Source organism: Nerophis lumbriciformis, linkage group LG03 (genome assembly GCF_033978685.3).
Source record: "Nerophis lumbriciformis linkage group LG03, RoL_Nlum_v2.1, whole genome shotgun sequence".
Classification (NCBI taxonomy): Eukaryota; Metazoa; Chordata; class Actinopteri; order Syngnathiformes; family Syngnathidae; genus Nerophis; species Nerophis lumbriciformis.
Window position 1 is genome coordinate 65,689,826 of NC_084550.2, and position 27,675 is coordinate 65,717,500.

General features: G+C 38.8%; 1 protein-coding gene across 3 annotated transcripts in view; it reads right to left on the bottom strand.

Moving 5' to 3' along the window:
• The window catches only part of ano8a (anoctamin 8a), a 62,088-nt gene that overhangs the window by 31,541 nt on the left and 2,872 nt on the right, over window positions 1–27,675 (bottom strand). For all 3 annotated transcript variants that reach the window (XM_061929859.2, XM_061929869.2, XM_061929851.2), the window contains exons 3-8: window positions 24,241–24,373; window positions 21,633–21,771; window positions 16,485–16,581; window positions 14,784–14,900; window positions 14,569–14,696; window positions 5,792–5,953 (exon numbers count right to left, since the gene is read on the bottom strand). In XM_061929859.2, coding sequence (XP_061785843.2) covers window positions 5,792–5,953; window positions 14,569–14,696; window positions 14,784–14,900; window positions 16,485–16,581; window positions 21,633–21,771; window positions 24,241–24,373 — 776 coding nt within the window. The remainder of the gene's footprint in view (window positions 1–5,791; window positions 5,954–14,568; window positions 14,697–14,783; window positions 14,901–16,484; window positions 16,582–21,632; window positions 21,772–24,240; window positions 24,374–27,675) is intronic.

Consider the following 27,675-nt stretch of genomic DNA (forward strand, 5'->3'; position numbering starts at 1 on the left):
AAGATAAGTTTCTCAATATTCGACCTGTTTTTGGTGCCTTTCAAAAAGAATTAGAACTCTACATTAAAACACTCTCTACCTCTAACAACCAAAAAGCTGTGAAAACGATGATGCTGTGTTCCAAATTTAAATTATTTACTGAACTTGTGTGAGTCTATGGCTTTGCACTTTGTTATATATATATATATATATATATATATATTAATATATATATATATATTAATATATATATATATATACATACATATATATATATATATATATATATATACATATATATATATACAGTATATATACACACACATATATATATACATATATATATATACATATATATATATACATATATATATACATATATATATATATACATATATATATATATATATATATACATATATATATACATATACATATATATATATATATATATATACATATATATATACATATACATATATATATACATATATATATATACATATACATATACATATATATATATATATATATATATATATATATATATATATATATATAATGTTGTCTATCTGTGTTGGCCCTGCAATGAGGTGGCGACTTGTCCAGGGTGTACCACGCCTTCCGCCCGATTGTAGCTGAGATAGGCTCCAGCACCCCCGCGACCCCAAAGGGAATAAGCGGTAGAAAATGGATGGATGGATGGATATATATATATATTAAAAAATATATATATAAAAAAAAAAATAAAATAAAAAAAAAAATATATATATATATATATATATATATATATATATAGCATTCTATTTTAGTTACTTTATTGAGTTTACAACCCCCCGGCGTTGTTTTGTACTGTTTTTGTACTTATTATTATTATTATTTCTCAATTGTATGTAAATGTTGCAACTGATAAATAAAGGTTTATAAAATTAAAAAAAAAAAAAAAAAAAGACTAGCAGCAAGTTCAACATTATACATAAAGGTTTAAAAAAAAAAAAAAAAGTGTGAAATTATCGGTATCGGGTTCAAAAAGTAAAATGAATGACTTTTTAAAACGCCGCTGTACGGAGTGGTACATATCCGGTAAAACGCGGATGTAGGGAGAAGTACAGAGCAGTTGCATCTCCCCTCTCCCACACACAACACATGAGTTGACGACTGCAGCATGGGAGGTTTACTGGCGACGCTTTTGATGACCTCATCAAACTGCCGCGAGCAGAGCATAACAACAACAAGAGTGTGTTGTTGCCGGTGCTGTAGCCGTGGCCCAACAAGCGAGCTCGCTCGGTGACTGACTAACGACACCATGTCTATGGTTTGGGATTATTTTAAAGTGTCTCTGACGGATAAAAAACTGGCAATTTGCAATGACTGCAAAAAGTTGGTTATGCGAGGAGGAACCAAGACGTCTTCCTTTAATACGAGCAATTAGATCTCCCACCTCTTCAAGAATCATAAGGAGATACACGATGAATACAAGCGGAAGATGGATGTGAGCCCAGTTTATAATTTCCTGTTATACAGAATGCCAGGCAGTCTTGCACTAAATGAGGACTGTTATTGTTTACTTTATTACTCTTGTATACTCTGGACTGAAGCTGTGTGCCTTCCTTGTTTTTGTAGCTGTTGTTTTGAAGCATGTTTAAAAAAAATAAAAAAATAATGCACTTTGTGAAAGTTAAAGTATAGTATTTCCCATAGTTGTAGTGGGTATCAGGATTATCTCAGGGAGAGCATGTCCCAAATTCCAAGCTGCTGTTTTGAGGCATGTTAAAAAAAAAAAACACTTTGTGACTTCAATAATAAATATGACAGTGCCATGTTGGCACTTTTTTCCATAACTTGAGTTGAAGTTGTCTTATTTTGGGAAAACCTTGTTACATTGTTTAATGCATCCAGCGGGGCATCACAACAAAATTAGGCATAATAATGTGTAAATTCTACGACCGCGTATATCGGTTGATATCGGAATCGGTAATTAAGAGTTGGACAATATCGGAATATCGGATATCGGCAAAAAAGTAATTATCGGACATCTCTAATAATAATCTATTGTACGTGTGACAACGCCGGTTCCCAGGAACCCAAAATATGAATCCTGAATGAACCAATCGCTGAGCTGCATTGCAACCAAGATTTTTGTCCAATTACTGAGCAGTCTCGTAAAAAAGGTGTTGTCTGTTTCTCAAATACATTCTAACAATTAAGGGACTAATACACTTAAGGTTTGTGTGTACTCAAACACGTGCTAACTTGATAGCACACGCAAAGCTGATCTGCTAAACGTGTGCTAAGTGGATTGTTAAGTGAGCAGAATAGGGCGGGCAAAATATAGGTTGATAATCAAAGGGCCGACTGTACTGGGAGGAGAAGAATGTAATTATTTAGCAAAGGCAATGTGATTTATCAACACTCATCACCGTTTTGCGAGCACTATTTAGCCCTTTATTAGCACATGTGGGAAGGACATGCAAACTGACGGTTTCATACACGGCTGCAGGATCAGTGCTCATGCGATGGACAGACGACAATCCTCCGTCCTACACGTGTGTGTCAACATTTTGGACGCTCAAAAATAAAATAAAAATTAGATATATCGTCTATTTAGCAACATAATTTTATAATTTTACAGCTGTTTTTTTATTTTTATTTTTCTGTCTTGCCTCTGGTGAGTGCGGTCGCATTTTTTTCCGCTCCCTTCTCCCTGCTTGCTCTCTTTGTTTTGTCTTGTCTACACTTTTTTGAAGCCTCTTTCTTTGCGCTGTCCTCCAAAATCTAAACATCAGACATAGAAATGATCAGCTGGACTCTCGACTTGATTGACTTGACTCCCTCGAATGGCCTTGACGCTGCAACAACAGGAGCAGGCTGTTTTGAAAACATCCCCGAGGACACCTCAATGATGGACGTTTTTGACCTCCCTCCCTCCTCAACGACACCTAGAGTCGAACTTTAGCCTGCATGCAGAACGGCCCCAGGCCTATGGACACTACATCGACACATCCAAGACAATGGGCATATACACCCACCCCCATTTGATTCCCTTTCGGGGTGATGGACGGCTGGCAGCGTTTCATAGCAGCAGTCGACCTCCAGGGTCCCAACTCCCCCCCATCTGTTGCGAGTTATGGTGATTATATGTAACATGTTTATGTATGCATGGCATGGAGGTTTTTTCCCACTCCAGACTGGGCCTCCTTAGGAGCCCAGTCTAGATTGTATTTTTTACTCATCTTCTTCCCCAGCGTTTTACCTTTTCCCCACCTTTTACGGGGCGCCTCGTGGCGACCCATCAGCGTTCCTGTTCTGTAACCCTGTACACTGTTTGTTTGTCTAATCTTGAACGGGTTTGTGCTGAAAACAGTTTTGTTGTACTTGTGCAATGACAATAAAGACCTATCCTATCCTATCCGTAAAGGACCTAGTGTCTGTTTTTAATGACATACATTTTTTTCACATAGAATATCTATCATTAGAATACTTCTTATATGAAAATAACTTTTTTAAGCATGCATTTTTTTGCATTTTGAGTGGAGTAAGCGCAACCTCTCTCCAATGAGCGCACCTTCGACGGGTAAAAAAAACCAAGTGGTGCCATTGTAGATGCACTACACGACTGCTTCTAAAATGCCCATAAAAAGTGGTAGATGCCTGCTGCATGTTTGAAAATGTTGCAACACACCACAGGTAGGAGTAGCATGATAACATGAATGTGCAGTAAATGAGTGTCTCCACGGTGACGCCCTAACATCCTTAGTTAAATAAGGCGGTCTGCACCACTTTTCAATTGCACACGCAGTCTTAGTAGATCACACGCAATAGTAAACGCTACTTTACAGATTGCACACGCTGTTTAGCGCGTGGTGCTTGGATCTTAGTAGATCAATCAATCTTTATTTATACAGCCCTAAATCACAAGTGTCTCAAAGGGCTGCACAAGCCACAACGACATCCTCGGTACAAAGCCCACATAAGGGCAAGGAAAAACTCACCCCAGTGGGACGTCGATGTGAATGACTATGAGAAACCTTGTAGAGGACCGCATATATATAGGCCCTAAGTTAAAGTTAAAGTGCCAATGATTGTCACACACACACTAGGTGTGGCGAAATTATTCTCTGCATTTGACCCATCACCCTTGATCACCCTCTGGGAGGTGAGGGGAGCAGTGGGCAGCGGCAGAGGCCGTGCCCGGGAATCATTTTTGGTGATTTAACCTCCAATTCCAACCCTTGATACTGAGTGCCAAGCCGGGAGGTAATGGGTCCCATCTTTATAGTCTTTGGTATGACTCGGCCGGGGTTTGAACTCACAACCCACCGATCTCAGGGCGGACACTCTAACCACGAGCATAACAGCTTTTCAAAAAATTTGACTTAATAGTGGGTCTCATTCAGGTATGGATGTTATTTATAAATGAACCAACATAAGCACACAACTTCATTAATAATGTTTAACAAGTGTACTTGATGGTTACAGCCATGACTTCTTAAGAACTAAACAAATATTGATTTATGTTAAAAGTACAAGACCCAAAACCAGTGAAGTTGGCACGTTGTGTAAATGGTAAATAAAAACAGAATACAATGATTTGCAAATCCTTTTCAACTTATATTCAATTGAACAGACTGCAAAGACAAGATATTTAATGTTCACACTGAGAAACACAATTTTTTTTTGCAAATAATCATTAACTTAGAATTTAATGGCAGCAACACATTGCAAAAAAAGTTGGCACAGGGACATTTTTACCACTGTGTTACATGGCCTTTCCTTTTAGCAACACTCAGTAAATGTTTGGGAACTGAGGAGACCAATTTTTGAAGCTTTCAGGTGGAATTCATTCCCATTCCTGCTTGATGTACAGCTTAAGTTGTTCAACAGCTTCATATTGCACCACATATTTTCAATGGGAGACAGGTCTGGACTACAGGCAGGCCAGTCTAGTACCCGCACTCTTTTACTATGAAGCCACACTGTTGAAACACGTGGCTTGGCATTGTCTTGCTGAAATAAGCAGGGGCGTCCATGAGAACGTTGCTTGGATGGCAACATATGTTGCTCCAAAACCTGTATGTACCTTTCAGCATTAATGGCGCCTTCACATGCCTTGGGCACTAATACACCCCCATACCATCACAAATGCTGGCTTTTCAACTTTGCACCTATAACAATCCGGATGGCTCTTTTCCTCTTTGTTCCGGAAGACACGACGTCCACAGTTTCCAAAAGCGATTGGAAATGTGAACTCATCAGACCACAGAACACTTTTCCACTTTGCATCAGCCCATCTTAGATGAACTCGGTCCCAGCGAAGCCGGCGGCAGTTCTGGGTGTTGTTGATAAATGGTTTTCACTTTGCATAGTAGAGTTTTAACTTGCACTTACAGATGTAGCGACCAACTGTAGTTACTGTAGTTCCAAATGAGCTAATATTTGCCAATTGAGTTTTCAAATTCGAACATTAAGTATCTTGTCTTGGCAGTCTATTCAATTGAATATAGGTCGAAAAGGATTTGCAAATCATTGTATTCTGTTTTTATTTACGAACGTGCCAACTTCACTGGTTTTGGGGATAGTAGATTGTTAAAAATGTAAAATACAATATTGTTGTTCCAAGTCACGTGACTCTGACTCTGACAGCAGTAAATCCTGCACAGACTATTTGAAGCATGGCATTACCTCGACTGAGCCACTTGAACTAAAAGCATTTACAGAGAGATTCATTGCACACGCCAGACGGGAACCTTCACAAACAAATAAAACACACACACAGTGGCACAGTCTCCTGGAGTTTCATAGAGACACTCACCCTGAACTGTGGCCTTGGCTCCTCCAAGGACTCGGCAGGGGTATCGAGCGTGCCCCACCTGTAGGCCAGCTCAGCTTCTCGCCTCTTCCAGCGCTCCAGGAACAACGTCGCCCACACGACGTTGAAGAGTGCGAAGACGACACAGCAGATGTCCTGACTGGTCTAAACAGGGGCACACATATTCTCGATTTATACGAATGTCTGTTGTTTTTTCTTCCATTATTCCGTCATGTCACACTTGATTGATTGATTGAGACTTTTATTAGTAGATTGCACAGTACAGTACATATTCCGTACAATTGACCACTAAATGGTAACACCAGAATAAGTTTTTCAACTTGTTTAAGTCGGGGTCCACGTTAATCAATTCATGGTACACATATATACTATCAGCATAATACAGTCATCACACAAGTTAATCATCATCAGAGTATATACATTGAATTATTTACATTATTTACAATCCGGGGGGTGGAATGTGGAGGGGGTTAGGTTTAGTTGATATCAGCACTTCAGTCATCAACAATAATATCATCTGAGAAATTGTAACAGTGTAGGTCTGACTTGATAGGATATGTACAGCAAGTAGTGGACATAGTGAGCTCAGAAAGCATAAGAACAAGGATATACATTTGATTATTTACAATCCGAGGAGGTGGGATGTGGTGGGGGCAGGGGGTTAGGCTAGGGTTGTAGTTGCCTGGAGGTGTTCTTTTAGTGCGGTTTTGAAGGAGGATAGAGATGCACTTTCTTTTACACCTGTTGGGAGCAGTGTTGGGTTAGTTACTGAAAACCAGTAACTAGTTACTTTATTTCAAAAGTAACTCAGTTACTAACTCAGTTACTTACACCAAAAAGTAATGCGTTATTGTGAAAAGTAACTATTTAGTTACTTCTTTTTTTCTTCTTCTTTTTTTTAAAGCTCCCATTAATGCCCTTTTAGCCTTCATTTCAGTACTGTTATTGCACTGGAGAATAATACAATCTGTTGATCAACTTGACATCCATTATTATTTTCCTTTTAACATAATTAATGAAAAACAGTGCAACATAAAAAGGCATTCCTCCTTTCTTTAAACTTGGACCAATGACCATTAATAAAAAACAAGTTTAAGTGCAACATAAGAAGAAACATCATCTTCCTTGAAACATAGGTAGTGAAATAAAGCCTGACATCTGGAGTGATGCTGCTGTGTTCCACACTTGGAGCCATGGATTGTAGAATCCTTGTTTTCAGTGGCAGGATCATTGACACAGATGGTGAAGTATATAGCTGCCTGCTGCTCCAACATATCATAAGTGGAGTTCCACTTCGTTGGGACATCATGTATGAGCTTATGAGTAGGCAGCTTTAGCATTTCTTGCTTTGTCTTAAGCACAGGAGCAGCTGTTGTGCATGGTTGGAAGTAGGAAACCTCCTTCCTGATCCTCCCAAGGAGGCGCTCCATCCTATTCACTGAGATGTGATGCCAAATTCACTACATGTGCAAACCACCTATCTATGGTCCCAGTCCTGCCTCATTCACTGTAATTATTTGATTTTTGGCATTATCACGTGTGACTGTGATATCTTTATCTTCCATTCCTCCACTGCTTGTGTCAGTACCTGCGCAAGGTGACTCTCGTAGAGGGGGCGTGTCTTCTCATCTCCCAGTCTGCTGTGATGAAGTGAGCGCTTATAGTTCCCCTGGACGTCCACCCGTCTGTCATCAGCGCAACAGATGATGCTCGAGATAGTTCATCCACAACTTTTTTCTTCTCCTGCTCATAAAGATCTGGCACAATCTTATCGCTGAAGTGGGTGCGCGACGGGATGTCGTAACGTGGCTCAAGCACGTTCAGCATGTGTTTAAAACCCTCGTTTAAACACACCGATTCAATGGCGCGGGGCGTTCAAGCTCCTCCGTTATCTCCGCTCGCCATGACCACGCTGTGTGGGGACTGAACGTGCCAACAACTTTTTTTTGTTTGTTTCATATATCAAACCGCGGATCACGTGTGTGCCTCCCCTCCCCACACCCACACCCAGACACACACATAGACCGCGCCTCTTTTCTTCTCTCCGGCTTGTGACAGAGGAAGATTCAGAGGAACGACACCGCAGTGCTTCTGTTTCTAGCCGATACTACATCAAAAGTAACGTAAAATAACGCAGTAACGCATCATGTAGTAACGGTAACTGAGTTACTGAATATAAAAAATAACGCGTTAGATTACTAGTTACCGCCAAAACTAACGGCGTTACAGTAATGTGGTCATTGGTTAGCGCTTCTGCCTCACAGTGAGAAGGTCCTGGGTTCAATTCCTGGGCTCAGAGTCTTTCTGTGTGGAGTTTGCATGTTCTCCCTGTGGCTGCATGGGTTGTCTCCGGGTACTCTGCTTTCTTCCCACCCCTAGCGACATGCACCTGGGGATAGGCTGATTGGTAACACTAAATTACTTTGTAACGCGTAAGTCCCAACACTGGTTGGGAGTGCATTCCATATTGATGTGGCATAGAAGGAGAATGAGTTAAGAACTTTGTTAGATTGGAATCTGGGTTTAACGTGGTTTGTGGAGCTCCCTCTGGTGTTGTGGTTATGGCGGTCATTTACGTTCTGGAAGTAGTTTGACATGTACTTCGGTATCAGGGCGGTGTAGCGGATTTTATAGACTAGGCTCAGTGCAAGTTGTTTTACTCTGTCCTCCATCCTGAGCCAGCCCACTTTGGAGAAGTAGGTAGGAGTGAGGTGTGATCTGGGGTGGAGGTCTAGAAGCAACCTGACTAGCTTGTTCTGGGATGCTTTGTGTCTAGATTTGAGGGTTTTGGAGATGCTAGGGTACCAGGAGGTGCATGCGTAATCGAAAAAGGGTTGAATGAGAGTTCCCGCTAGAATCTTCATGGTGCTCTTGTTGACCAGAGAGGAGATTCTGTAGAGAAATCTCGTTCGTTGGTTGACCTTTTTGATTACCTTGGTTGCCATTTTATCACAGGAAAGACTAGCCTCTAGAATGGAACCTAGGTAGGTGACCTCATCTTTCCTGGTGATAACAATGTCACCCACTTTTATAGTGAAGTCACTGACTTTCTTATGGTTGATGGATTCCGTTTTACCCAAGCGTATGGATAGCTTATTGTCAGCGAGCCAAGTGCAAATACTACAGATACCAAAGGATACCTTGGAGTCCTCAGTAAAACGTGCAAACATATTTCTGCAGTGTGGAAGGAAACGTAGTAATCCAACCCAAACTAGCGTGCTATGAGGTCTAACCAGGTTCAGTCCCTCCAAGAATTCACAATGTCATCATGCCCTTTGAGACACTTGTGATTTAGGGCTATATAAATAAACATTGATTGATTGATTGATTGCGCCAATTCAGGCAAATTCTTTGTCCAATGCCCGCAACTTTCTGGCATATTTTGGCTGATTAGTGTCATTTGCGGTCATCAAATTTGTCCAATCAAATCAAACGAGCACATCAACTGTTTAATGAAAACTTATGTTTGTTTCTTGTGTAAAAGAAGCAGGAAGAGCAACATTCAACAACACATCCAACTTGTATCGTTATCGCACCTACTTCCAGTTCCCGACTACAGCACTAAGCCTTCTGGGTAATATCATGGTTTTTCCTGCGTTCAAAATTGCATTGCGGCCGCCTCCAGCTAATTTAGTGCCGCCCCCAGCCAGAGCGTAAAGCTCCGGCTGTGTTGATTGAGCGATTGATGTCCCTCTGCGGCAGCTACGTATTTTAACTGCAGTTGCAGCGTTGCGCCGCTATAGAGGGGCTATATCGACAGCAGTGCACCGGAAAGACCTGAAGCAACTACCGAAGAAGAAACAGATCGAATAGTGTGGTTTCCCGCTACTTGGTGCATAACGTTGACCGCCATACGGAGCATGATACGGAGGGATCACTGGACCCCTATAGAACACTCCAGACTGTGCTGTGAACACTTTGCCTCTGGTAAGTGAACACAACTAGTAGTGTTAGCTTTGTTTCCAACCTTTTCTGACTAATTATAATAGATCGATTGATTGAAGAATTTATGAGAAGTTTGCATAGGATCAGGTAGAGTTTCATGACGGTACAGATTGACTGGTACAAGGTCAACCAAAAGGAGTTACCCCAAGAACGCATCACAAGCATGTCGTGTTTATTTAAAAAAAAGTTTCCACCGTGTCAGAGTAACGTTTATGTTTTTTAGCGTTGCAGATATGGCAGGCAAAATCAGCCACTACTTAAAAAAGCGATCTGGCGAGGAGGAAAGTCAAGAGTCCAGGTGAAACAGAGCAGAGAAATTAACGTAACAGGCAGTTAATATGTAATAATTCATGGTGGTGACAACATGTGGTCATTTTTGGCTGCTTCAAAATCATCTATGAGTGTCTCAAGCAAAAGTGGCCCCACCACACAAGCTACGAGCCCATTATTCTCTTATTTAAGCGCTTAAGGCTGGGGGCCACATCTGGCCCACAACATTATTTTATCTGGCTCGCCAACACCTGGAAATGATAAGTGTCAATAAAGTACTTCATATTTTCTCACTAAATGTAATGGAATTTTTTCATTTTGACAGAAGAAATATATGTACTGCTTACAATTGCATGCCTTTTAAACTTTAATAGTATGCATTAATGCAACAAATATTACAGTATATTATCATAGGTTCCAAACATTTTTTTGTCTAAATAAAAATAAATACTTAAATAGTGTGTGGATGTGAGTGTGAATGTTGTCTGTCTATCTGTGTTGGCCCTGCGATGAGGTGGCGACTTGTCCAGGGTGTACCCCGCCTTCCGCCCGATTGTAGCTGAGATAGGCTCCAGCGCCCCCCGCGACCCCAAAAGGGAATAAGCGGTAGAAAATGGATGGATGGATATCTGCTTGACTTATGATTTTACAGCAAACTGCCCATCAAATTAATAAAAATGACAATACATTTTACGGTGTTCTTTACAGCATATTACTGTAAATGAAAAAAAAAAACGATCATTTTTTTGCGTTAAAATTCTGGCGCATGGTCAGGATTCAATTTGAGCCAGGAAAAACACTCAATGTAGTATATAAAAATTTTGCGACACACTCCCACCCTCACATCCTAGCTTGTATTTATATATCTAGTCACCATTTATCCATCCAGGGAAAGGCAATTAAAAACTGTACAGTAGTGACCTAGCAAAGAGGCAGAATTTACAAGACATAGATGTTGAAGTATGATGACAGTAGGGTTGTATGGAATTCTGCTACTAATAAAGAACCGATGTACTAATTAATTAAAAAAGGTATTATACTTCCTTTGAAAAATACCAGTACTTTTTTCCCCCCCAACAACATAATGTGACAATGCTGACAAACAAGCCGCGATCCATGTTAGTCAACACATGCACACACAGCACTTGCAAGCAGAATCAGTGTCGAGAAAGAAGAGAGAGAATGGACATATTTTGGCTTTACAACTAACGATAAAGTACATGGAGATATAAACACTAAAGATGCTTTCAAAACATAGCTCGCGGCTAACATCTCTCTGCAGTGTTTTAGCTACTTTTAAATCACTAATCCTCGCCTCCATGACGACAAATAAAAGTTTAGCACTTTAATGTTAGCATGCTAACGTTAGCACGCTTACGGTTAAAAAGTGTCACATACCAAGTTATATGACTAGGGTAAACGGTTGCAAAATTAGCTCGAAAAGCTAGCACGTTAATGTTAACATGCTAACGTAAAAACATGCATACATGTTTCAAACACCAAGTTATGTGACTGTAAGGTGTATGGCTGCGGAATTAGACAAAAAAAGCGTAAAATTAGCAACAACAAAAAGTTATCACTTTCTTGTTAGCATGCTACCATGCTAAAGTTAGCACACTAGCAGTTAAAAGCTGTCACATACCAAGTTATATGACTCTAGAGTAAACGGTATCAAAATTAGCTCAAAAAGCCAGTCCTTTAATGTTTGCATGCTAACATAAACGTGCATACAGTTAGCATGTTTCAAACACCAAGTTATGTGACTGTAAGGTGTATGGCTGCGGAATTAGACAAAAAAGCGTAAAATTAGCACACAAAAAAAGTTTGCACTTTCTTGTTAGCGTGCTAAAGTTAGCACACTAGCAGTTAAAAGCTGTCACATACCAAGTTATATGACTCTAGGGTAAACGGTATCAAAATTAGCTAAAAAAGCCAGCACTTTAATGTTAGCATGCTAGCCTGCTAACGTAAACGTGCATACAGTTAGCATGTTTCAAATACCAAGTTATATGACTGTAAGCGTAAAATTAGCACACAAAAAAGTTTGCACTTTCTTGTTGGCGTGCTAGGATGCTAAAGTTAGCACACTAACAGTTAACAGCTGTCACATACCAAGTTATATGACTCTAGGGTAAACGTTATCAAAATTAGGTCAAAAAGCCAGCACTTTAATGTTAGCATGTTAGCGTAAACGTGCATACAGTTAGCGTGGTTCAAATACCAAGTTATGTGACTGTAACGTGTAAGGCTACGGAATTAGACAAAAAAGCGTAAAATTAGCAAAAAAAAAGTTAGCACTTTCTTGTTAGCGTGATAGCATGCTAAAGTTAGCACACTAACAGTTAACAGCTGTCACATACCAGCGTGGTTCAAATACCAAGTTAACTCAGGATTGAATACAAAATCTCCCTACTAACCCACCAGTGCCTCCATAGAAATGCCCCCCTCTACCTCAAAGAACTCCTCACCCCCAAATCCTCCACTCGACCCCTCCGCTCCGGACAGGCTAACCTCCTCCAACCTCCGAGGACAAAGCTACGAACTATGGTAGACCGGGCTTTCTGCTCCGCCGCTCCCAGTCTGTGGAATGCTCTCCCTGACCACCTGAGGGCACCACAGACTGTGGATGCTTTTAAAAAAGGCTTAAAAACCCTTCTTTCAAAAAAAGCATTTTTATAGATATATGCATACTAGTTCTAGTTATTAGGCTGTTCTAGTTTTTATTTTTATTTTTTTTATTATTATCTTTTTATTTTTTTTATTATTTTTTCAATACACTGTCGCACTTTGAGGTTTTTTGCTCAATGTAAAGTGCTTTTTACAAATAAAATATATTATTATTATATGACTGTAAGGTGTATGGCTGTGGAATTAGACAAAAAAGCATAAAATTAGCACACACAAAAAGTTTGCACTTTCTTGTTAGCATGCTAGCATGCTAAAGTTAGCCCACTAACAGTTAACAGCTGTCACATACCAAGTTATATGACTCTAGGGTGGGGGTCGGCAACCTTTACCAGTCAAAGAGCCATTTTGACCAGTTTCACAAATTAAAGGTAACAATGGGAGCCACAACATTTTTTTTGAATTTTAAAACAGAATAACACTGCATAAAAAGTATTGCTTGTCAGCGTCATGCGTGCCGTGATGGTACAGCATAAAGCACCCACTACAACCAGCGTGCATGATCAACCACACGTCATATGGGGCTTCCGCTTGCTCACGCAGGTGACAGCAAGGCATACTTGGTCAACAACCACACAGGTTACACTGACGGTCGCGGTATAAAAAAAACAACAACTTTAACACTCTTACTAATAATGCGCCACACTGTGAACCCACACCAAACAAGAATGACAAACACATTTCGGGAGAACATCTGCACCGTAACACAACAAACACAACAGGACAAATACCCAGAATCCCATGCAGCCCTAACTCTTCCGGGATACATTATACACCCCCGCCCACCTCAACCGACGCACAGAGGTGGGGGCGGGGTTTGGTGGTAGCAGGGGTGTATAATGTAGCCCGGAAGAGTCAGGGCTGCATGGGATTCTGGGTATTTGTTCTGTTGTGTTTATGTTGTGTTAAGGTGCAGATGTTCTCCCGAAATGTGTTTGTCATTCTTGTTTGGTTTTGGTTCAAATTGTGGCGCATTATTAGTAAGAGTGTTAAAGTTGTTTTATATGGTCACCGTCAGTGTAACCTGTGTGGCTGTTGACCAAGTATGCCTTGCTGTCACATACTTGTGCAAGCGGAAGACGCATACTGCATAACAAGGGGTTGGGATGGCACGCTGTTAATGCAGCTTGTAGAGGGTGCCAATTGCTGTACCATCATGGCACGCCCTTACTATAACTGTAAGGGTGAAAATCGGAGAATATTAATCCCAGGAGTTTTCTGCGAGAGGCATTGAAATCCGGAAGTCTCCCGGGAAAATCGGGGGGTCGGCAAGTAAGCTGCCGAGCCGCATCAGAGTGATCAAAGAGCCGCATGCGGCTCCGGAGCTGCGGGTTGCCGACCCCTGCTCTAGGGTAAACGGTATCAAAATTAGCTCAAAAAGCCAGCACTTTAATGTTAGCATGCTAACGTAAACGTGCATACAGTTTGCATGTTTCAAACACCAAGTTATGTGACTGTAATGTGTATGGCTGCGGAATTAGAGAAAAAAGTGTAAAATTAAAAAAAAAGTTAGCACTTTCTTGTTAGCGTGCTAGTGGGCTGCTTGCAGCATGTGAATGGGCCCTATCGCAGCAGGCCCATAATTAATTATAACAGCATATTAATTTGACAATGTGTGCTTTTACTGCCATCCCGTGTCTTCTTTTAAGTCTGGGTCCTATAAAACGAGTAAAACATCAATCCAGTATTTGTTTTCCAATTTTTCTTGAAGTCCTGCGCTTTTTAAGGTGACAAGGAACCATTGGTGACAAAATTCATTAAGTCGACTCAATGTCATTGGAAAAAAACAAGCCGTAACTTTTTTGAAGAAGCAAGCATTTTAAGGCGCAACAGTCACACCTTGCACTCCTTCCAAATACCTGGTCGGCCTCAGCAAGGATCCACAGGAGGAAGCCGATGACAGCGGGGTAAAGCATGGAGCTGGTGTAGAAACCGAGCCAGGCAAAATACATGCCGATCTTCACTCCAAAGTAGTCACAGATGTCATCTGCCTTACGGGAGGGAAACACTCAAAAGGGCAGAATGATACCACTTTGACGTCATGTCTCCAACATGTACATGACACACCACCTACCCAGGGGCTGCCTTTCGCAAACAGCCTGCACCCAGGATGTCATCAGCTGATTCAGGATCCTTTGCTCATGGAGAGGAAACATCTGATGGATCACACCCCGAGTCACCAGCTCCGGAACTGCAAAGCCAGAAAAAGTTCATAAAAAGTTTTGTACTGGCATAATTACAGCGCAGTTTTAAGGTGCCTTTAAGGACCTTCAGTAATCCTAAGGACAGGGGCATTTTCAGCTGAATGTACAAACCCCAAAACCAGTGAAGTTGGCACGTTGTGTAAATGGTAAATAAAACCAGAATACATTTTTGCAAATAATCTTAACTTAGAATTTAATGGCAGCAAGAAAGTTGTCACAGGGGCATTTTTACCACTGTGTTACATGGTCTTTCCTTTTAACAACACTCTGGGAACTGAGGACACCAATTTTTGAAGCTTTTCAGGTGGAATTCTTTCCCATTCTTGCTTGATGTACAGCTTAAGTTGTTCAACAGTCCGGGGGTCTCCGTTGTGGTATTATAGGCTTCATATTGCGCCACACATTTTCAATGGGAGACAGGTCTGGACTACAGGCAGGCCAGTCTAGTAACCGCACTCTTTTACTATGAAGCCACGCTGTTGTAACACGTGGCTTGGCATTGTCTTGCAGAAATAAGCAGGGGCGTCCATGATAACGTTACTTGGATGGCAACATATGTTGCTCCAAAACCTGTATGTACCTTTCAGCATTAATGGCGCCTTCACAGATGTGTAAGTTACCCATGTCTTGGGCACTAATACACCCCCATACCATCACAGATGCTGGCTTTTCAACTTTGCACCTAGAACAATCCGGATGGTTCTTTTCCTCTTTGGTCCGGAGAACACAACGTCCACATTTTCCAAAAACAATTTGAAATGTGGACTTGTCAGACCACAGAACACTTTTCCACTTTGCATCAGTCTATCATAGATGAGCTTAGGCCCAGCAAAGCCGGCGGCGTTTCTGGGTGTTGTTGATAAATGGCTTTGCATAGTAGAGTTTAAACTTGCGCTTACAGATGCAGCGATGAACTGTAGTTACTGACAGTGGTTTTCTGAAGTGTTCCTGAGCCCATGTGGTGATGTCCTTTACACACTGAGGTCGCTTTTTGATGCAGTACCGCCTGAGGGATCAAAGGTCATGGGCATTCAATGTTGGTTTTCGGCCTTTTGATGATATTACGGACCGTAGATGGTGAAATCCCTAAATTCTTAGCAATAGCTGGTTGAGAAATGTTGTTCTTAAACTGTTCGACTATTTGCTCACGCATTTGTTGACAAAGTGGTGACCCTCGCCCCATCCTTGTTTGTGAATGACTGAGCATTTCATGGAAGCTGCTTTTATACCCAATCATGGCACCCACCTGTTCCCAATTAGCCTGTTCACCTGTGGGATGTTCCAAATAAGTGTTTGATGAGCATTCCTCAACTTTCTCAGTCTTTTTTGCCACTTGTGCCAGCTTTTTTGAAACATGTTGCAGGCATCAAATTCCAAATGAGCTAATATTTGCAAAAATTAACAACGTTTTCCAGTTCAAACGTTTAATATCTTATCTTTGCAGTCTATTCAATTGAAGATAAGTTGAAAAGGATTTACAAACCATTGTATTCTGTTTTTATTTACACAACGTGCCAACTTTACTGGTTTTGGGGTTTGTATTATGACAACAACACTGAAAAGAAGCTTACTAATGGGTTGCCCCTCCAAGAAGTGAATGTTATGAAGCACCTCCCCCTGCTTGGCTCGTAGATTGTCCAGCCAATACTTAATGATGCTCTGGCGCTCCTAAAAACAAAGCATAAGTGGTGCAACAAACAAATGACAGTAATCATATTGCACACTGAGAAAAGTTATTGCACCATCGTAGTAAAATAGATGGTACGATGCAGCGATATTCAGCTACATTTCCATATTGAGGACTTATTATTGTCCTTTGGTTTATTTCAAAGAACCAGCGTCCTCTACAGAAGACATTTTAATTATGCTCTGCTCTCTGCTGTATTTAAGGACCTTCTGCAAAAAAGCTAGTCAAAGATTCTCTCTCCAAAACAGAACTCTGGAACATTTTTGTGCTCGTACAACATTTAAAACCTTTCGCATATCCGTATGTGCAATTCAATTATGGAATGGATTAACCAAAGAAATCTAACAAAGCACCAATATGATTCAGTTTAAGAGACTGTTGAAGTGAATTAATTAAGTCATATTATGTGTTGCATATGGTGAATGTTTATATTCATCTTGGAGAAAGCAAACCACCAAGTTTAATTAAACAGTGGTATTTCAGTTTGAGCACATAATAAGATAAGGCCACTTAGTTTGACATTCGCAGGTGGATTACATCACTTCTAGTAGGAAAGAGGCCCTAATTGGGACTTAGGAATGCAAAAGTGATAGCCCTATCCTTGAGAAGAGACTAGATGTCTATTTTGCTCAGGCATTTGTTCACAAAGTGGTGACCCTCGGGGCCTCCCTATGTCTAGCATTAAAAGATTACAGTTGGTACAAAATGCGGCTGCTAGATTTTTGACAAGAACAAGAAAGTTTGATCATATTACGCCTATACTGTATGTACTTATATACATATATACATATACTGGCTCACCTGCACTGGCTTCCTGTGCACTGAAGCTGTGACTTTAAGGTTTTACTACTTAGGTATAAAATACTACACGGTCTAGCTCCATCCTATCTTGCTGATTGTATTGTACCATATGTCCCGGCAAGAAATCTGCGTTCAAAGAACTCCGGCTTATTAGTGATTCCCAGAGCCCAAAGAAAAGTCTGCGGGCTGTAGAGCGTTTTCTATTCGGGCTCTAGTACTCTGGAATGCCCTCCCGGTAACAGTTAGAGATGCTACCTCAGTAGAAGCATTTAAGTCCCATCTTAAAACTCATTTGTACACTCTAGCCTTAAAATAGACCCCCTTTTTAGACCAGTTGATCTGCCGTTTCTTTTCTGCTCTGCCCCCCTCTCCTTCGTGTAAGCTATGATCATCAACATGCTCAACATATCTCCCTATGTATGAAAAATTAGTTTATATCACATATTAGTTTCATATTTTAATGGACTTTTGCACAATATTTGTATTTTTTTTATTTCACCTGTATATCAATCACTCTGTTCTAAGAGAGCGCAGCCTATAGCAGGGCTATTCAACAACTACATCATGAAGAGGGCCGCCGTTTCAAGGGCTCAGGGGCCGGACATCGAAATGATTGTGCCCCCCTCAGGTTATATTCCTTTGAGACTGTGTTTACTTCATCACAAAGTAAACACATCATCTTTGACACTGCACTGTCAATAAATTCATTATTCTGCTCTCGCCACTCGTTTCCAGCGTGTGCAGATAGTTAACGGCATCGAAAAAGGTCTAGTTTTTGATGTTCCTTCTTTTCAATTATTTTCCTTCCTTAGTTTTATTTCTTTATACTTCTTCCTACATTCAGGTTTGTGAGACTGAAAATATAAACATAAAATAAACAAAAGTCAATTGTGTATCAAACACAAATAATGTCTATCGTGTATTTTACATTAAAAAAAATAGGTTTCGTGTTAATATATTCACATAATAAACTACAAATGTTTACACGAAGGGCAGCACGGTGGAAGAGGGGTTAGTGCATCTGCCTCACAATACGAAGGTCCTGAGTAGTCCTGAGTTCAATTCCAGGCTCGGGATTTTTCTGTGTGGAGTTTGCATGTTCTCCCCGTGACTGCGTGGGTTCCTTCCGGGTACTCCGGCTTCCTCCCACCTCCAAAGACATGCACCTGGGGATAAGTTGATTGGCAACACTAAATTGGCTCTAGTGTGTGAATGTTGTCTGTCTATCTGTGTTGGCCCTGTGATGAGGTAGCGACTTGTCCAGGGTGTACCCCGCCTTCCGCCCGAATGAAGCTGAGATAGGCTCCAACGAACCCCCGCGACCCCAAAAGGGACCAGCGGTAGAAAATGGATGGATGGATGTTTACACGTATACAAATTATACAACATTCACACACCAAACATTGTATGTGACTTATCACTATTAGCGTTGTCGCCATCTACTGGTCAAATTTAGCGCTACATGTTTTAAACGAGGTTTGATCGTTACTCTCAGACAAAAAAACAACACAAAGACGAATACAAAATACATCACAAAGTCAGCAATTTCAATACAAAACAAAGTAAATATATTTATGCACAAATTATATCTACTTACACATGTTTGGCGATGATGTTTACACGCTGGGATTTGTACTATTGTTGCTGTTGTCTGGATCAATGTGTCCGTCGCTTAAAAGGTCCGACAGGAAACAATGACTCGAGCAGAACATTCATACTTTGTTGTATGGTCGTTGTTAAAAGAGCAATTTTTGCAATTTATTTAGATTATTTTTCCAGGGTTGATTGAGTAGACTTCTTCTACTCACCCCACTGCTGCTTCACTGTGACACATATACCTCGCTGTTGCCCCCTGCGGGGTGGCGGGAGTACTGCATACATGATCAACCCTCGTTTGAATCATCAAGCCTATTTGGGTTATGTTAGGCGGGCTTATAGGTTCAATAGTGACAATTGAAAAGCTTATTTGCTTGGATAGCAATGTGTTTATATAAAGTTTAGATTAATGTATGTCGTTTCGTCATGAGATAAGACGTAAATGTCTGTTGTTTTCATGTTAGCATTCAAGCAAGTGAGCTGGGGCCAGTCAGACCGTGAGTTTATCAAAGTGTTTCCATAATTTTAATGTAAAACTGTCGGGAGTTTTCCCGCATTTATCATTATTATCGTTAACGGGGAAAAAATATGGAACTGCCAATAAAGAGTGGACTTAACGGGGTACCTTGAGGAACCCCTCAGTTATGTAAACCACAAGCGTGGACCCCAGTGTTCTGTGTTTGATAGCAAAGTTAAAATATCAATGCAAGGATCTGCTAATGTGTTTACAGTGGTCCGAGCTCATGGAGCACGCTCGTGTTTTTTAGGAATTTGCTGCAAAAATGTTCATTTCCCAAGTTTTGAACTGAACCCAGGGGCCGGTATGGTGTGATTCCCAGGCTGCTAGTTGAATAGCCCTGATATAATGGTATAAAACATGCATGGTGTGTTCTACTTCTTGTTTTACAAAACCCAAAACCAGTGAAGTTCGCGCTTTGAAGTGGTAAATAAAAACAGAATACAATGATTTGCAAATCCTTTTCGACTTGTATTCAATTGAATAGACTGCAAAGACAAGATATTTAACGTTCAAACGAGAAAATGTTGTTATTTTTTGCAAATATTAGCTTATTTGGAATTTGATGCCTGCAACATGTTTCAAAAAAGCTGGCACAAGTGGCAAAAAAGACTGAGAAAGGTGAGGAATGCTCATCAAACACTTATTTGGAACATCCCACAGGTGAACAGGCTAATTGGGAACAGGTGGGTGCCATGATTGGGTATAAAAGCAGCTTCCATAAAATGCTCAGTCATTCACAAACAAGGATGGGGCGAGGGTCACCACTTTGTGAACAAATGCGTGAGCAAATTGTCCAACAGTTTAAGAACAACATTTCTCAACCAGCTATTGCAAGGAATTTAGGGATTTCACCATCTACGGTCCGTAATATCATCAAAGGGTTCAGAGAATCTGGAGAAATCACTGCACGTAAGCGGCAATGCCTGTGACCTTCGATCCCTCAGGCGGTACTGCATCAAAAAGCGACATCAGTGTGTAAAAGATATCACCACATGGGCTCAGGAACACTTCAGAAAACCACTGTCAGTAACTACAGTTGCATCAAAAAGCGACATCAGTGTGTAAAGGATATCACCACATGGGCTCAGGAACACTTCAGAAAACCACTGTCAGTAACTACAGTTGGTCGCTACATCTATAGGTGCAAGTTACTACTATGCAAAGCCAAAGCCATTTATCAACAACACCCAGAAACTGGGCCCGAGCTCATCTAAAATGGACTGATGCAAAGTGGAAAAGTGTTCTGTGGTCTGGCGAGTCCACATTTCAAATTCTTTTTGGAAACTGTGAACGTCGTGTCCTCCGGAACAAAGACGAAAAGAACCATCCGGACTGTTATAAGCGCAAAGTTCAAAAGCCAGCATCTGTGATGGTATGGGGGTGTATTAGTGCCCAAGGCATGGGTAACTTACACATCTGTGAAGGCACCATTAATGCTGAAAGGTACATACAGGCTTTGGAGCAACATATGTTGCCATCCAAGCAACGTCTTTTTCATGGACGCCCCTGCTTATTTCAATGCCAAGCCACATTCTGCACGTGTTACAACAGCGTGGCTTCGTAGTAAAAGAGTGCGGGTACTGGACTGGCCTGCCTGTAGTCCAGACCTGTCTCTCATTGAAAATGTGTGGTGCATTATGAAGCCTAAAATACCACAACGGAGACCCCCGGACTGTTGAACAACTTAAGCTGTACATCAAGCAAGAATGGGAAAGAATTCCACCTGAAAAACTTCAAAAATTGGGATCCTCAGTTCCCAAACGTTTACTGAGTGTTGTTAAAGGGAAAGGCCATGTAACGCAGTGGTAAAAATGCCCCTGTGACAACTTGTTTGCAATGTGTTGCTGCCATTAAATTCTAAGTTAATGATTATTTGCAAAAAAAAAATTACGTTTCTCAGTGGGAACATTAAATATCTTGTCTTTGCAGTCTATTCAATTGAATATAAGTTGAAAAGGATTTGCAAATCATTGTAATTTTTTTTTATTTACCATTTACACAACGTGACAACTTCACTGGTTTTGGGTTTTGTAAGTAGCTGTTTGGAGCGTCACAGAAGTTGAGCCAAATTCATGTTTGGTGGTTGTCAGGAGGCCACAGTTTCGGACCTCTTACCTGCGAGGTGAAAAAGCAGAGCTCGCTCTCGATGTTCTCATAGATGTTGTCCTCTTCACAGGAGAAACGACGCATCCCGCCACCAAATTGTGGCTTGACGGCCTTGTGCATACTCATCTGCTCCGCTCCCTGCAGTAAGCTGAAAACAAACGAGCGGCGTTGTAAGTCCAGACGGAATGTACAGTAACACAGCCTAGGAAGGAGTCAGGCTGCTGGTGTTTCTATTTATGGGTGAGAAAGTTCAGTAACGCACACAACAAATAGTTGCACATTCCTACAGACGTCATACGCGCATCTCCGCCAAAGATTGCCTGTCAAAATAGGCAATGAGCTTGTTTTTGCAAGAGCACACCCTATGGGGCCATGGGGCTTCTTGAATATTACAATAGTACACACACACACACACACACACACTCACTCACACACACACACACACACACACACACACACACACACACACACACACACACACACACACACACACACACACACACACACGTATCTGTTACCTTCTTGAGACCTCTGAAAAATGCCTACCTCTTTAGGACCGCCCTTTCTAGATATATAAAGATTTGTATTTACAACATTAATAATATATACATACTATGCAAATATAAAAAAGCTTGTTGTGAAAAATGTGTTGTAATTTCACAAGAAAAAGGTCGTAATTTCACAAGAAAAACTTTGAATTTTGGCAGAATTATAATAAAAGTCGTCATTTTACTCAACGCAAGTCAAAATTTCACAAGAAAAACTGAACATTTGTGCAATGTTATGATAAAAGTTGGAATTTTACTAAATAACAGTCGCGATTTCACAAGAAAAGCTTAACATTTTGACAATTTTATGAAAAGAGTCGTAATTTTACTCGACAAAAGTCACAATTTTATGAGAAAACGTTAACATTTTGGTAATATTGTAATAATAATCTGGAATTTTACTTGGCAAAATTATGACAAAAGTCATCATTTTACTCAAAAAATGTCACCATTTTACAACAAACAAATTTGCAATATTGTGATAAAGGTCAGAATTTTACAAGACAAATGTCACCATTTTGCATTAAAAAGTAATCATTTTACACAAAAAAGTTATAATTTTACGAGAAAATATTGCAATATCACAGAAACAGAAATAATATGAGAAATTGTATATTTTATAAGAAAAAAGTTGACACATTTTGAGAAAAAGACTGCTTTTAGTTATTTATTGTATTATTTTATTTTTTATTTACTTCAAGTTATTACAGTATGTCTCTATATACATATTTATTTGATTTTTTAAATTAATTTTGTCAGAATAGTACACACGCACACACACACACACACACTCACTCACACACACACAGACACCCACACACAACACGTATTTGTTACCTTCTTGAGACCTCTGAAAAATGCCTACCTCTTTAGGACCGCCCTTTCTAGATATATAAAGATTTGTATTTACAACATTAATAATATATACATACTATGCAAAAAAAAAAAAAGCTTGTTGTGAAAAATTTGTTGGAATTTCACAAGAAAAAGGTCGTAATTTCACAAGAAAAACTTAGAATTTTGGCAGAATTATAATAAAAGTCGTCATTTTACTCAACGCAAGTCAAAATTTCACAAGAAAAACTGAACATTTGTGCAATGTTATGATAAAAGTTGGAATTTTACTCAATAACAGTCGCGATTTCACAAGAAAGGCTTAACATTTTGGCAATTTTATGAAAAGAGTCGTAATTTTACTCGACAAAAGTCACAATTTTATGAGAAAACGTTAACATTTTGGTAATATTGTAATAATAATCTGGAATTTTACTTGGCAAAATTATGACAAAAGTCATCATTTTACTCAAAAAATGTCAGCATTTTACAACAAACAAATTGGCAATATTGTGATAAAAGTCAGAATTTTATAAAACAAATGTCACCATTTTGCATTAAAAAGTAATCATTTTACACAAAAAAGTTATAATTTTACGAGAAAATATTGCAATATCACAGAAACAGAAATAATATGAGAAATTGTATATTTTATAAGAAAAAAGTTGACACATTTTGAGAAAAAGACTGCTTTTAGTTATTTATTGTATTATTTTATTTTTTATTTACTTCAAGTTATTACAGTATGTCTCTATATACATATTTATTTGATTTTTTAAATTAATTTTGTCCAAAGGAGGCGCATTTCAATTCCTTACACACACTTGTTATTACATATGTTGGCCAGTGGAGGAGCTCTTCGAATTTTTACACACACTTGTTATTTCATATGTTGACCAGAGAGGGAGCACTTTTAAAACCGACACACAGTCCATTTGAAAAATCCCTCCTTTTTGGGATCTCCCTCATTTTGATAGATTTCACCACCAGGGGTGCAAATGAGACATTCTCTATTAGATGCAATGGTTTTTTCCGTATTGGGACCATGATTTATGTCCTAACTTGTTCACACCTCCTCATATGGAAGGTACTTTTCCTTGTTGGTGTCTCAACAAGCGTAGCAATACAAGAAAACACACACACACACACACACACACACACACACACACACACACACACACACACACACACACACACACACACACACACACACACACACACACAGTGTTGCTTACTTCTCAAATGTGGTGGTGATGAAGAAAGCGTAGGCCTGGGTATGTTTATGCTGTCGAACTTGAATACTGACTTGTGGCACCCCGAGACGGATCTGATTCAGGAGCCACAGTAGAGTGTGGTCATCCATTGAATCTGGAGAGAGAGAGAAACACTTTTAGCTAAAAGGTGCTGTGGAGTTGTTTCATTTGTCACAACGGATGTCATCCAGAAAAGAGAAGAGAAAAGAAACATCTTGAGAGGCATTATAGCACAGTTTTAAAATGCGCCAATTGGTGTTATTTTTATATCGATCAGAAGATGAAATATATAACTCCTGTAATTTCATTTTGATATTATTAATGTAGTTATAACAATGTAATCTTATTGAATAATACCACCTTCACATTTGACAACAAAACAATTATACACTTATTTAATAATACCACCTTAACATTGACAACCAAACATTTATTCTTATTTAATAATACCACCTTAACATTTGACAACCAAACAATTATACACTTATTTAATAATACCACCTTAACATTTGACAACAAAATCAATCAATCAATCAATGTTTATTTATATAGCCCTAAATCACAAGTGTCTCAAAGGGCTGCACAAGCCACAACGACATCCTCGGTACAGAGCCCACATAAGGGCAAGGAAAAACTCACCCCAGTGGGACGTCGATGTGAATGACTATGAGAAACCTTGGAGAGGACCGCATATGTGGGTAAAACAATGATACACTTATTTAATAATAGCACGTTAACATTTGGCAACCAAACATTTATACACTTATTTAATAATATCACCTTAACATTTGACAACAAAACAATTATACACTTATTTAATAATACCACCTTAATATTTGACAACCAAACAATTATACACTTAATTAATAATACCACCTTAACATTTGACAACCAAACAATTATACACGTATTTAATAATATCACCTTAATATTTGATAACCAAACAATTATACACTTATTTAATAATATCACCTTAATATTTGACAACCAAACGATTACACACCTATTTAATAATACCAACTTAACATTTCACAACCAAACAATTATACACCTATTTAATAATACCACCTTAACATTTGATAACCAAACAATTAAACACCTGTTTAAAAATACCACCTTAACATTTGACAACCAAACAATTATACACTTATTTAACAATACCACCTTAAGATATGACAACCAAACAATTATACACCTATTTAATAATACCACCTTAACATTTGATAACAAAGCAATTATTGTTATTTAATAATACCACCTTAACATTTGACAACCAAACAATCATACACTTATTTAATAGTACCACCTTAACATTTGATAAGAAAGCAATTATACACCTATTTAAAAATACCACCTTAAATTTGACAACCAAACATTACACACCTATTTAATAATACCACCTTAACATTTGACAACCAAACATTTTTACACTTATTTAATAAGACCACCTTAACATTTGACAATCAAACAATGATACACTTATTTAATAATACCACCTTAACATTTGACAACCAAACAATGATACACCTATTTAATAATACCACGTTAACATTTGACAACCAAACATTTATACACTTATTTAATAATACCACCTTACCATTTGACAACCAAACAAGTATACACATTTTAATAATACCACCTTAACATTTGACAACAAAACAATGATACACCTATTTAAAAATACCACCTTAATATTTGACAACCAAACGATTACACACCTATTTAATAATACCACCTTAATAATTGAAAACCAAACTTTTTTACACTTATTTAATAAGACCACCTTAACATTTGACAGCCAAACAATTATACACTTATTCAATACTACCACCTTAACATTTGACAACAAAACAATGATACACTTATTTAATAATACCACCTTAACATTTGACAACCAAACAAGTACACACTTATTTAATAATACCACCTTAACATTTGACAACCAAACAATGATACACTTGTTTAATAATACCACGTTAACATTTGACAACCAAACATTTATACACTTATTTAATAATACCACCTTAACATTTGACAACAAAACAATGATACACTTATTTAATAATACCACCTTAACATTTGACAACCAAACAATGATACACTTATTTAATAATACCACCTTAACATTTGACAACCAAACATTTATACACTTATTTAATAATACCACCTTAACATTTGACAACCAAACAATTATACACTTTTTGAATACCACCTTCACATTTGACAACAAAACAATTATACACTTATCTAATACCACCTTAATATTTGACAACCAAACGATTACACACCTATTTAATAAAACCACCTTAACATTTGACAACCAAACAATTATACACCTATTTAATAATACCACCTTAACATTTGATAACCAAACAATTATACACCTATTTCAAAATACCACCTTAACATTTGACGACCAAACAATTATACACTTATTGAATAATACCACCTTAACATTTGACAACCAAACAATTATACACTTATTTAATAATACCACCTTAACATTTGACAACAAAACATTTATACACTTATTTAAAAATACCACCTTAACATTTGACGACCAAACAATTATACACTTATTTAATATTACCACCTTAACATTTGACAACGAAACAATTACACAAAACGAATCTGGGTATTATCTTCCACCCAACTCTCATTTGAGTCACACATTAAGAGTGTAACTAAAACGGCCTTCTTTCATCTCCTTAATATCGCTAAAATTAATCCCATTTTGTCCACCAGCGACGCTGATATCATTATTCGTGCATTTGTTACGTCTCGTCTCGATTACTGTAACGTATTATTTTGGGGTCTCCCTATGTCTAGTATTAAAAGATTACGGTTGGAACAAAATGCGGCTGCTAGACTTTTGACAAGAACAAGAACGTTTGATCATATTACGCCTATACTGTATATACCTTTATATAAATATATACACACACAAATATATATATATATGTATATATATATATATATATATCACCTCAATAGTGTACAAAACGGGTTATTTTCTGGTGCATTTAAAAATCAATTAAACCGCATCAGCAATTAAAACATATCTTACGTGGTACTGTCAAAATCTAAATTGCAAAAAACACATTAAAAGTGAAAAAATAAAATATTTGAACTCACAACTTGTAGCACCTATTCTACGCCGTACAAGCCAGTTGTACCCCTCATAGTCGGACGATTCGAGTGGAAATGGCGAGCATTTCCCCATTTCATCGCCAGAACAGCTGAGCTAGCTTCCGGGGTTGGCCGACATCGTCTCACAAGATGTAGTTTCTCTTTAACCTCTTAAGGCCCAAGCTGTTTGTTTACATGCTTTTTTTATTTCTCTTAGCTATTTGGGCTTATTGGACCCTAATTAGAATAAAAACTAAAAATCATCTTTTAATATGATGTACTTAGTCC